Source organism: Poecilia latipinna, unplaced genomic scaffold (genome assembly GCF_001443285.1).
Source record: "Poecilia latipinna isolate Pla-1442-1.1 unplaced genomic scaffold, P_latipinna-1.0 Scaffold1472, whole genome shotgun sequence".
Taxonomy (NCBI): Eukaryota; Metazoa; Chordata; class Actinopteri; order Cyprinodontiformes; family Poeciliidae; genus Poecilia; species Poecilia latipinna.
In genome coordinates this window covers 155,580-168,472 of record NW_015114088.1, presented here as the reverse complement: position 1 = coordinate 168,472, position 12,893 = coordinate 155,580, and the positions used below count along the sequence as shown (strand labels likewise).

Below are 12,893 nucleotides of genomic sequence, written 5' to 3'. Positions count from 1 at the left end.
TTTTTTTCTAGAAATGTGATGTAATTAGAATACCTGCACTGTATGGAGGTCTTCCATTTAAAGCCAATTCAAACTAATTACTAAAACTTATAGGGTGGCAACCAAAACTTAAAATCCAGAACAGAATTTCAGCATGTTTGTAATGCTTTTTTTTTAATGTTACCTACTTAATATTAAACATACACATTAAATTATGTATCAGTTTAAACATAATTATAGCCAATATATGTCATATTTTAGCATTACTGTATATGTAAACATTTTCATTGTAAAGCGAAATAAACAGAAGCCTGCTCCTTTAAGAGGTTCTGTAAGTTAACTCCACCAATGTGAATGTAGTTACATTATGCCAGGGATTACATAATCAACATATGAATTCCTTATCCCTTTCATCTGCAGGCAAAGAGACCAGGCCAGCAGACAGGTTCCAGCTCACCTTCCCTCTTAGGACCAACTACATGTACGCCAAAGCCAAGAGGACTCTCCCCGAGATGTACTCCTTTAGCGTGTGTCTGTGGATCAAGTCCAGCGCCTCACCCGGCCTGGGGACGCCCTTTTCCTACGCAGTTCCAGGCCAAGCCAACGAGCTGGTGCTGATCGAGTGGGGGAACAACCCCATGGAGTTCCTTATCAACGACAAGGTCAGTTTTGAGTCTCTAACGCCTGGATTTAGACCCTGTGGCTGATTGAGGTTATCCACAAATTAGCTTTAAGAGGTCCAAACTGTGGGAAAATGCTTCATCGCTTTTTTTTTTATTTTTTATTGTGCTTGGATGAGTCAGAAAGGCCAGACCAAAACCAGGATAATAACAGGTGATGAATTGCTCAATAGAGGCTATTTTTATATAAATACCTAAAAGGCGAGACACGTGAGAGAGGAAGTGATTCAGCAGAAGGATGAGAGGGTGTTGATCATTCATACCATTGTGTACCCTGAACAGGATATTGTTACCAACATGAAAAGACGGTGCACTCAGGAGATTATCTCCTCTCTTCAGGTTGCAAAACTGCCGTTCAGCATCAACGACGGAAAGTGGCATCACCTCTGCATCACGTGGACCATTCGCGACGGGATATGGGAGGCCTTCCAGGACGGAGTGAAGCAGGGCCACGGGGAGAACCTGGCACCGTATCACCCTATCAAAGCAGATGGAGTTCTGGTTCTGGGACAAGAGCAGGTGAATACTCCTTCTTTTTTTTCTTTTTTTTTTTTTATTTAAAAAACCGCAACCTCTGCTCCCAAATCCCTCGCAGACGTCTTGTGGAAACAACCCTTTGACTTATTATCTGTTTAATTTCGCAAGAAAGATTAGAGGTGGAGATATTCACAAAATAAGACTGCGGGGACACTTAGAGAGGAGTCCGGTTAAGCTTCAGCTGTCTAATTACTGTGTTCATTTGAGATTTGAGGCATAATTTCATTCTGAGAATTTGGATAAAGCATGATTCATTAAAGATGTAGAGTTCAATTAGCAAACACCGAAGTAGTATTGAACTTTGGTAATAGCTAATTTCTTCTCATTTATATTGTCTCTTTCTCTTTATAGTGCAAAATAAACTTGTGTCTGAGGACAAACTGCTTGACATAATGCCGTTGTTTCATAACAATTTTTAAAGATTTTTCAACCACAAAACTATTTGTTATCATATTTTAATGTTTAAATTCAGCACTTTAAAATAAAAAAGAAGCATTCATCAACCTTCAGCTCATGATTAATGACATCCCTGCTTATGCACACATCCCGGTGCATAAGCAGTGAAATGAAAAACTGTTTACAAACAAACATTATTGATAGGTCTGGCTGTATGTTTAGGGTGAATTTCTGCCCTAGTTAAATTTTTCTGCAACTTTTTGCAGACTTTGTTCCAGGTTTACTCTGTATTTGGTTGAACCCATCTCTCCCCATCACCTTTTACCAGCTTCCTTTTCGGTGTGTGGAGAACCTACAAACAACACTTCTTATGACTTTCTTTACGTTTTCTTTACCCTCTCCACACTTCCGAGCCAGGTTTATCGAGTGCATGACTATTTTAGTCTGCAGCTCCTCCCTCCAGTGTTACCCCCGAGGCCTATACCTGCAAATGAGCCTTCTTCTATAGTTTTATTTCAACAGTGCCTTACTTCCCGATGCTGTTCCATCAAGTCCAGATTTGTGGAAGTGCATGACTTGTCCCACCTCCGCTGCAGATTCAGTAAAGTCACTCTAGGCATTTTGGCTGCTTCTCTGATTAACGCTTAATGATCCAGGCAGGCTGGATGGATTTGCTGTTTTGGTGACTTTTTGGAGAGAATCGTTTGTGCTGGGTTTTGGTTTATTTAACGACGTGATTGGCATCCTAAAAGCATAACGCAATTTTCGCATTTTAAACATTATACGTCAGCTTTCTTCCATGTCACAATTTGTGTGAAGTACTCTTATGGTTGTAATGAGACAAAATGTGAAAAGCCCTTGGAAGTTAGGTTCATACATTGACGGTGCTCTGTTGTCGATCCACAGGACTCGCTGGGTGGAGGCTTTGATGCAACACAAGCATACGTTGGCGAACTCGCACACTTAAACATCTGGAACAGGAAACTCTCAGCCACTGAAATCGCCAACTTGGCAAACTGCAACAGCAAAGCGTTTGTCGGTAACGTCTTCTCCTGGACAGAGAGCAACATTGAAATATTTGGCGGTGCCACCAAATGGACCTTCGAGCCGTGCAGCTCAATCAACTGAGTCGCAGCTTCTTGCTTCAGAAAAGAAAAGAAAAAAAAAGGCCTCCGTGTATTTCTGAGCTTTTGTCGTTCCTGTCCTCATTTGACCTTTGTTTAGAGAGTAATTGGTAAGCTTAAATCTGGGATTTATGTCATTCTTAGGTATTCCTGTGCAAAAAACAACGCCTCCAAACTTGAGAAGGGGGAGGAAAAACAAAAACAAAAAAAGAAAATCTCATTCCTCAAAATTGGTATCTGATGTTTTTTTTTGTTTGTAGTTTTTTGTTTTTTTCTTGGATGTTCAGTTGAAAGCACACCTAAGCTTTTCGTTCTGGCTTATTTTCGTCTTGGACTGGCAGCTGGCAATCTGCACCTTATGTTTCTACGATTCACAATCCAAGTGAGGAATTACATAAACCGTCCCATTAGCCTCCCCCCCCCCACACCCTCCCTGTTTCCTCCGGCAGTGGGAGATTACGCTGTCCATCCAATTTTTGTCAGTGTTTGGCGCTGTGAAATGATGTCCGATGCGGTACAGCTCCTAATGACCCCCCCAGCCTCCTCTTCCTCGGCCCGATGCCCAAACCCTCCCAACCTACCGCCCCCCAACCCTCACACCCTCTCCACCCTCCGGAACTTGCACTGTGACTGACTAAGAGGACACTGCAAAGGAGGAAGGACTCTGCAAAAAGTCAGACTGCGGGTAAAAGTCGATTTGTAATCATCGTTCGCTTCAAGTTTTTCCCTGTAAGAATGTCGTGAACTTGCCAACATTGCTACAAAGCCTGGGTGCCTTGGGCTGGTACAAACATTCAGCACATTTGGTATGTTTTCAGTTGCAAATTCAGTGTTTACTAGTTTGTGTTTTTCCTTTCCTTTCTTTTTTTTTGTTGTTTTGTTTGTTTCTTGAGCTGGATTAAGTTTCTTGTTCTCTCTCGTTGGTAAATGTGATTCACTTACAGTTTGTTATCTGACATGACGTGTTTCGGCAGGTGTTTGTACTACTCTGTATTAGGAATGTTACAGTGTCTGTATAGTAACAGCATGACTGAAAGAGTGCTGTGAAAGCATTGTTGAAATCTGCTTTACTATCCTCTCTGGGTCTGGGTTTTTTACTGTATTGTTATATGCTCCAAGCATGGCAAAACTGACAGATGAAAAATTTAATTTTTGTAATAAAATTGTGATACTAAATGTCATCAAGTATCTCTGGCTCTGTGTGCGTGAAACAGACATTGCGGTGTTCCTCTACATCAGGTTGTGAAGACGGAGAGGGAGCACCTCCAAAGGCGGAGAGGGGTTTTTACAGATGCCTGTTAGCGAAGCAGTGTCTCTTGTAAAGGTGGAAGCACAAGCTGTGTTGTTGCTGCTGCTGCTGCTGCTGCTGCTGCTGCTGCTGCTGCTGCGAGGCCCCATGCCTGCACTGGAGTCATGGAGGCATTCAGAGGGGAGACATGCCTGGTCCTATCAGCCTTCCACCATCTGATAAAACAAAAACTACCAATTCACTTTTATGAACAAGATTTACCTCACATGACACGTTGTGTATTTAAAGCTGAGCAACATTTTTGGCACTTTCACTTTGATTAAGACTTCCATTTCATATAGTGCCTTGCAAAATGATGAATGCCCCTTTGATTTTGAAATCCAAACGTGTTTTATGTGGATTATATGTGACAAAAAAACAAAAAAAACACAACTTAGTGCAGAATTTTGAAGTGAAAGAAAATTACAATTTTTTCTGCTTCCTGTTGCTTTACGAATAAAAAATCTGGACAAGTGCAGCGTGTGCAGGATGTGTTCAACCCCCCCTGAGTGAAGCCGTTGCATAACCACTTTCACCGCATGAGCAACTGCAGGCTTTGAGGAAACATCTCGCAGCTTTGCACTTGTAGAGATCATTTATCTGTTCTTTAAAAATTAGCTCAAGATGAGTCAGATTTGGATGGAGATAATTGTCTTTGATCAGAACCATTCAGTTGTGGTGGTGGATGTGTGTTTGGGATTGTTGTCACCCTGGAAAGTCAACTAACCTCAGTCACATTTCTGAGTCTTTTCAAGCCCTTGCCAGGTTTCTCTTCTTGTATCTATCTCCATTTTTCTTCCCATCAACTGACCCTTATTTCCGTCGCTGGTAAATAAAGAGAAGCCCAACAGCAAGTTCCCTTGTGAAGATTATGTATGAGTTGATATTCATCAGTTCTCCCAACCACTCAGCGTTAGCTGCAGTTGACTCTCTGAGCTGTATACCCTTTCACATCCCAGTATTTAAATCTGAATCTGTTTATGCAGTCTGCCCTCCGTCCAGCTTGACAGTTTGAGAAATTATCTGAGCGCAGGAGGCCACATTTCAGGCTCATGTCAGTCATGTGTAAATGTCAGGAAGGTCAAAGCTCCGGGGAGGGAAGCATCGCTCTCATCCCCTCCCCGCTCTCTGTTTTCCCAGAACACACACCCTGCATGACAAAATACCCCCCAAAAAAAAAAATACCCGAGACTGGACTGTGCTTTGATTCTTGACAGTCTAACAAGTCAGTCTTACTGTGGATAATATTTGATCACAAATGTCCCCATCTGATGTTAGATGTATTGTAACACAATGAGACATCCTCATTTTGGCATTCAGGTCTTTCCTGGTTAGGCCTTGTTCCCAACACTGCTAACTTCTAATTTGATACTTTCATAGTTAAAAGAGAGTAAAGGAACCATGCAGAGTCTATTAGAGGGCCATAACAGGTATCCACACAAGAGAGGTTTTACATTTCAAATGAACAAAATTAAATGAGCAAAAGTTCTTCTTCCGGGATCAGAGCTGAAGAAGTCTCTGATTTATTGGTAATTTGTATGTGCTGTTGTTCAACATGGTAATTAAATGTTTCAGCATCTTTCTTTCAGCTCCAGATTCTCCAGAGTGAGAAAGTTTAAGATGAGCTGTCACTGAGCTTCACATCCGTCTGACAACTAAACACCTGCGGTTTTCAGAAACAGGTTTTCTGGACAGAGAACTGGATGAGCAGGATGTTAAAACCAAAACTCCCCAACCAAGAGGGAGGCGGTCCATAGTTTTCAGGCTGCAAACTTTGACCTCAGACTTGGAGGAGCTTCCTCTGACTCCAGCCTCTTCAGTAACACGCTTGAGGTTGAAAAAGCAAACCGAACAACAACGTCTTCAAAAAGCAAAGCTGACGCCCTGAGACCAAACCAGCCAGCAGTCTCTCTCTCTCTCCATCACTTCAGCTCCACATCCTGAAGGGCAGAAACAGCCCTGAGACAGTCCGCTGGGAACAGCATCGACTTTATGCTGACTGTGCAGCGGACGCTACTCTTGCTTTGAGCTTAAAGGGATCAGAAACCCCTTCATAACATCTGCGGCACCATCCAGCAGCAACACCGCAAAATTTCTCAAGGGGCATGGGAACGCCTTGTCCAGATAAATATAACACATCTGGATCAAGCAACCAAAAGTCCCATGACCACCTCCAGTTATGCTTCTGGCCAAAAGGTCCTTAAAGCTGTCTAAATTTGATCACTTTAAGCTTAATCGCAGATTGATTTAATTGCAGGCATTTATTAGTTATAAATCTTAAATCTCAGTATGACTTTGAAGTGGATTTTCTTTGAGAGAGCGCATCGACCCTTCGTCTCCTTGTGATTCTCAGCAGCTGTCGGTGATTCATTGGTGCAAAGCGCTTGTTTCTGAGCAGGGCGTATAAAAACAGGTGAAGTGATTTGATTCACGAGCGAGTTGTCCTAAGCCCCTGCTGCTGTGTGTGATTTAAAGCTCAAGAACACTTTGTTTTGCTTGCAGACCCAAGAAGGACTAATGAGCCATTTCAAGCATTCATCTCTCGGAGAGAACGCATGAAATACCTTCTGAGTGAAACTTTTGAAAATGAAACTTTTCCGAAGAGCATTGTTTTGTGCTCCCAGGAAACAATCTTTTCATGATGATGTAAGACTCTGAGACCAGAAGGCTCATCTCAGTCGTTGCACCGCTCAGTGAATAATGACAAAAGCTTCAGCTGCGTTCGGCGGACCACACAAGCCCGTCTGACCTTTTTGACACCACTCCACGCGACGCCCCGCTACATAACCGCTGCATACAGCAGATGCCTGCCTGCCATAAAGCTGCAGAGCAGTGATGGAGGATATTTTTGAAGTGTGATTGCATTCATGCGCCAGACTCTGCTTTGTGCAGAATTTTAAGCAGACGGACCAAAAATAGATCCGAGCAGCCAAAAGGAGGATTTTTTTTTTTTAAAAACCCTCGTCTCGAAGATTAAGCCACTTCTTACGTGAACAGTCTTGGACTGACAACTTTGCGTGATGAAAACAGACGAGGCGAGTTGGCAGACGCAGAAGGTCGACTGATTACGGTACAGTTTCACCGTAGGCACTCGTCGTAACACCAGCCTGAAGGGCAGAGAGCGCCAGTGAGAGGTTGTTCTGCTGCTCAGGTGAAACATGTTTCATAAGGTTCTGCCTGCGGATCACATGACCCAGGGCATTTCGTCATCTGGCACTGCAAACCAACACAGTGGTCTCTTGTTAGAGACCTTAGACATATAGTAGCAAAGTTTCGCAATGGAAAACTAAAGTGAAAAAAAAACAAACAAAAAAAAACAAACGAAGGTTCAAAGTTAGGAGGTGAAACTGATGGCTGATTTCTCAAAGCTCGCTTTTTGTCAGGGCGGTTGCTGTTTTCCACGTCGGTTTCTGCTGTTGCTTCTCTCTCCATCGTACACAAAATCAGTTGAAAACCAAGTGGGCTTTTCTTTTCACCTCACATTTCTAAGCTACCGTATTGGTCATCACATAAAATCCCAACAAAATGAGGCGTGACAAAGTGTGCAGGGCACTGCTTATTTGTTCTAAGGCATCCTGCAATCAAGAGTCATTCAGTACACACCTCAGCTCCGATATCTACCCAAGCTTCACTCCTAAATGACTCTTCTTTTTCATTACGTTTTCTGGACTGGTGTTTAACGTCGCCAGTATCTCCGAAACATCCAGTTACTTTGGTTAGTTTTGATATTAGATGACAAACTAAACTTGAAACACTCCAACAGGACTCATCCCACCCCTCTACTGCAGCCATTCTTTGCGTATGTTTGCTTTTCCTCACATCACAACTGAGTTAACAATAGCCAAAATCAAATCAATAACTAATTAAAGATAAACTCCGTATGCCAAAAAAGTAGCATGTATATTTTAAAGACGGGGCCTCCGGAGTCAATCCGCCGAGACGGACAAGATTCACGGTGCCACGATGCATCGGTTCCTCTGTGAGGGTTGTTATTTTCTTTCGGAGAGATTGAGTGGATAAAGATGTGACACCTTGGCTGACATCTCATTAATTCATAAGCTGTCCCCCGTGGCAGAGGCGGGACGCAGACCATGCTTCACTTTGGAGCCACTGCAATTGCTCTTGTTAAGATTAGGGTAACAAAACAGCTTCCTGAACGGAGGGTTTTGGTGGTGTTTGCTCAATAAATAACAGAGAAAAGAATATTTGCTGACACCGTGTCAAATATTGGCCTGTGATGAAGCGGTGCGGTATCGATAGGCTGCTTTGGTGTGGAGCTGAACCAGTCAAAGGGATTGAAACAGACCCTTAAAAGTGGACTCCCAACAACTCCCAACTCAAAAAAAAAAAAAAAAAAAAAAAACAAGGAAAAAAAAAAATAATCCCTCCCCCTCTCCCCTGCGGTGAAAGCTCTCACAGCTGGGAGTGAAACTTGTGGCATTTACTGATCAGCAGAAGCTTCCTGGAAGGACGCAGGGGGGATAATGAGGCTTCCTGGGCCGCCTGGGCTCAAGGTGGATGAAGGCCTCCTTTATTTCCTCTTTTTGAACAACTGGAGTGTAATTCCTCTCTATATATAGCCAAAGCATCACACTGCTGTCTCAGTGGGCTTCACAGGTCCACTACAGCAGTGTCCCATGAACCAGCCAAATATGACGAGGATAAGAAAAAAAAGAAAAGAAACCTTTCAAAGAGAGGTGTGAAACGGTACTGTTAAAGAGAAGAGGCAGAAACTGGAGCTGTGCAGGATAATACTGCAGACTGTCACAATGTGAAAGAAATGCATTTTTTTTAATTTTGAGAGATGAACTAGGGATTTTTGCTTTTGCAGGTAATCCATGCTATTTTGCTATTTGTACGAAATGTTTCGAGAAATGCAATTTGCAAATGTCGAAAATGATTCGCACCAAACGACTGAAACAAACTGCATTAGGCGTATAGGGCAAATACTTTCCTGAGCAAAGTCAAATTGGTCTGGATGCACTTCCTCCCTCACAATTTTAAAAATTCAAGTTCTTGCGTTGTCCAATATAAAAATGTTGTTGGATAAGAACAGAAGAAGTCAGTAAGGGAGCAAATTCTTTCTTGCAAAAAAAGCTTGCATGTCTCCTGTGCGAGTTAAAATTTTAAACAGACTATCTGACTATCTTAGCTAATTAGTTGATTTATATGAGGATTGTCATAGCCAAGATTTATTTAACAAATCTGTACAATGTAGTGGGAAAAAAAAATATATTAACACTGGCCACCAAAAAGTTTGGTTAAAATCACAAATTCAAGAATTTGAACCTGGAGGAATGAAATCGCAATACGGTTGTGGTTCAGTGAGTAGGAAGTGCGAACAGTTCTTTATTTCTTTTGTCCTACTGAACTCCACATTCTCCCTCATGCTCTCCCCAGAGTGCGGCCTTTTGTAAAAGCACATCATAAATTATTCCAGGAAAGAAAGTCCACGTCGGCACCAACGGCCGTAAAACCATTACTGGCTCCTGCCTTGGTGTCGCTGCAGCAAGCAGCTTGGTGCATCCATTATGGTGTGATGGAAATAGATTTCTGTGGAGAGGCTCTTATCCATCCACTTCATTCACATGCAAATGATCGTATTCCAGTCGAGAATGTCTGAAATCTGAGCTTTTATGTTTTTTCTACATTTACAGTAATGTTGGGTTAGCTACATTATGTGCAAAAAGGGCATGTGGGTCTGCAGTACTGAAACCACTGAGAACATTTCTGTCTTTAGGGTTTTCACTTTTAATCTACCAATGAAAATTGTTTAGACTGATGGCAAAGGCATGAATGAATGCCATATTTTGTGTTTAAATCGTTTAGTCTGTCATGCTATTATTTGTTCTTCATTTCATTTATTTTTCTTTCAGCATAAGTTTTTCCCAATTTCAAACACTGTCCATCTTACCAGTTTGAAGAAGCACTACATGATGTCTGTCTGCTCGGCTTATATACTTCCTGTTAGGTTGATGCGATGACCTGTGGCTGCTACAAGGCTTCAGCTCGACAGCGACGTCTGAGCCAGCTGCTGCAGACCAGAACGACTCCTGGAACAATAAAAAACACAGGAAAACTCCTACGTTTAGATTATTCTTTACAAAATGTATGAGATGATAAGCCAGCATGGACAGTCCCATTTTTCAGGCATTTTCTTATAACGCTTGAAGTATGCGTGTGTATGTGTGGGTGTGTGTGTGTGTGTTTGATCTGTAGCCCTGCTGAGTTATAACCCATCTCTCCATGAATATATCCTCATTTCTGTGGTCTTTCCTTACACTTTCTAGATGTGTTTTTTTTTCCAGTGGGTTTTGAGTTTTCTGTTGAACTGAGGCCTTTTAGCTTCTCCTGAGCCAGCGCTCACTTCACATTTCACCATGCGTTAACATAATGTGGACCTTAAGAGGAATAATTTCACAGTATTTTAGTTTTGTTTTTAAAGTTGAACAACCCGATGCACAAAATTACTCTAATACTTTGATAACTGTCAGGGTTTCTTCACTTTTTAAATGTTAGTGTAGTTCTCTGAGCTGCTTTTTTTTTTGTTTTTAGAAATCACTTTATGTCCACAGTTGAGCATGGTGGAGGCTCAGTGTTACCGTGGGCCTCATTTTCCCCCCAAAGAGCTAGCAGTTCATAGTAACCAATTACGTAAACGCCTTGTTTTAGACACATGCCACATGAAAAGATTTTCTTTCCTAACATCACAGATGTAAACATCGTATCCATTTGAACGGTGTTTTCTATTTTCTCCCTCATTGTTTTGTTGTTGTTGTTGTTTCTACGTTCAATCATCTAAGATTATGTCTAAAATTTTTACATGTTTTATACAATTAACTTTTTAGTCACAGCAGCCTGCTTATTTGAACTGAAATGTTTTTGAGAGGATAGCCAGCATGGACAGCATCTGCTGTTTTCGTCTTTAGATTAGGACCACCTGGTTGACACCCGTTTGCTCACAGGAGGAACGACTTCAACTACTGAACTTCACGCTTTTATTAATTTCAACATTTAACCTCTGAATAAATGATTCACTTACACAGAATCAGCCGCACAGAATGAATTGTTTGCCAATGTAAAAGAGTGATTTCTACCACAAAAAAAAAAGCAGTGATTCTTCCTGGCCTCTACATTGTTTTGAACGCTAGTGGTAAATATATACAGTTTGAGCCAAAGACCCAAATGGTTTGAATTCTTTGAAGGGTTGCTCTGCATTGTGCCCTCGCTTCCTCCACCACCTTCATCATCTTTATTTCTCTCACTGTAACCATGACTCGACTGGCGCATGCTCTTTCCTTTGGTTTCCCCTCGCCCCCCCTTTCATTTGCCATAAATCCTTTTTACTCTCTCGTGTTCCCGCTCTTTTCCTCCAGAGGAAGGGGAGTGGGCAGCTCTCACACAGCACTCTACTGCACCGAGAAAGCTGGCAAGAAGAAAAGAAAAGAAAACGGTGTGAAAATAAAAAGAAGAGGAAGTAAAAGGAGGCAAAAAAAAAAGACAGAGGAGGAACGCCTCGTGTGAAGATGAGCAGGACAAGAGCTTTGCGAAGATGCTCTGGGTGAGATATAAGACTTGTCTTTCACAGTCCTACTCCTCGGGGGGGTTGTAAAGTGTGAACTGTGAGTGGAGCGATGTATCCTCCTGCAGGGGTTAAGCAAAGACAGATTTCTTAGTCAAGGTCAGTACGATCACTCGTGAGGCTGGTTTCATCGAGGCGAAGCGGAGAAGGAATCGGAAAAGAATGTGAAATAAAGAGACAAATCAAAAGGAGCAACTAAAGTTGGAGCATTAGGCAACAAGGTGATGCAGAGGCAGGAGGCCGATGCAGATTCTTCCTCTGGATACATACATATTCCATCTGTGATGCCCCCTTTCTTAGATAAAACCCGCTCCCCTCCACCTCGTCCTCCCTCTCCTGTTCTCGCCTCTTTCCTCCTCCACCCCTCTCTCCCTTCCCCTCTCCTGCTCTCTGTGCCAGAGCACCGCAATAGCAGTATGAATAATTGAACGGGCTCCTCGACGAAGGATTGAGAATTTCTGTTGCGGTTGTGTGTGCTTGGTGCAGCAGCGGGCGGGCCGGGAAGACGTTCGTTACAAAAACAAAAAGCAAAAATAAAAATAAATAAATAAATAAAAAGCAGCTCATGACTGCCCTTTTCTGCTTTGGAGAAAACACGAGAATAACCTTGAACGCTTGTGAAAACACACCAAGGGCTTCCACGTTGCTGCCTCTCCGGGGGGGGATTGGAGTAAAAAAAAAAAAAAGGGTGTTTGGCCATGGAGGCACTAATGGCGTGACATTGAAATCTTGTTCAGAGTCAGAATCTGACTTGTTCAATTGTTTGCATGCATGCAAGCAATGTTTGATATGAATATTCCCAGGCAGACAGGCACTGGAGGGAAACCTGTGCAGGGCTGGATCAACCGGCTGTCCCAGAGGGAGAAGAAAGAGATTGTATGAAGGGGGAAAAAAAAAATAAAAAAAAGTTGGAGGTGCCTCTGCAGTGGATATGTTTGTGTGCCTAACACTAAGTTATATAAAGATGAGGTGCGTATTTGTGCGCTGATAGAGAACATCCAGCTCTGCCGTAGCAAAACGTGAAACGGAAAGAATGAAAATAACTCGGTGGATGTGTGTAGACATCAGGGAGGAGGAGGGTAGGTCCTCTGGGTGTTGTCAGGCTTGACCCGGGAGCGTATGTGTTTGAATCCACGCATACCTACCTGCTCCTATTTTTCAGCTTAATTGGCCCAAATCTGCCATTCAGTGAGGCCGGAGCCAAGGACCCTTTGTGTGGCCCAATGGGAGAGAGGGAACATGAAGTTACTCACAGAGCTAGCTCGCTCTCTCTCTCCCACACACACACACACACAGTGTGTGTGTGT

The 12,893-nt window shown here is 42.6% G+C and overlaps 2 protein-coding genes across 2 annotated transcripts in view; one reads left to right on the top strand and one right to left on the bottom strand.

Moving 5' to 3' along the window:
• The first annotated feature begins 307 nt into the window (after positions 1 to 307).
• LOC106962915 (neuronal pentraxin-1) lies at positions 308 to 2,912 on the top strand. Its single transcript, XM_015057566.1, has 3 exons — positions 308 to 641; positions 999 to 1,178; positions 2,499 to 2,912. The coding sequence occupies exons 1-3, from the start codon at positions 372 to 374 to the stop codon at positions 2,718 to 2,720; spliced, it is 672 nt and encodes a 223-aa protein (XP_014913052.1). The 5' UTR covers positions 308 to 371; the 3' UTR covers positions 2,721 to 2,912.
• A 6,710-nt stretch (positions 2,913 to 9,622) lies between these two features.
• LOC106962916 (endonuclease V) overlaps positions 9,623 to 12,893 on the bottom strand; it is a 70,051-nt gene continuing 66,780 nt past the window's right edge. Inside the window, exon 9 of the mRNA XM_015057568.1 lies at positions 9,623 to 10,057. The gene's annotated coding sequence lies outside the window, so the exon portion shown is untranslated. The remainder of the gene's footprint in view (positions 10,058 to 12,893) is intronic.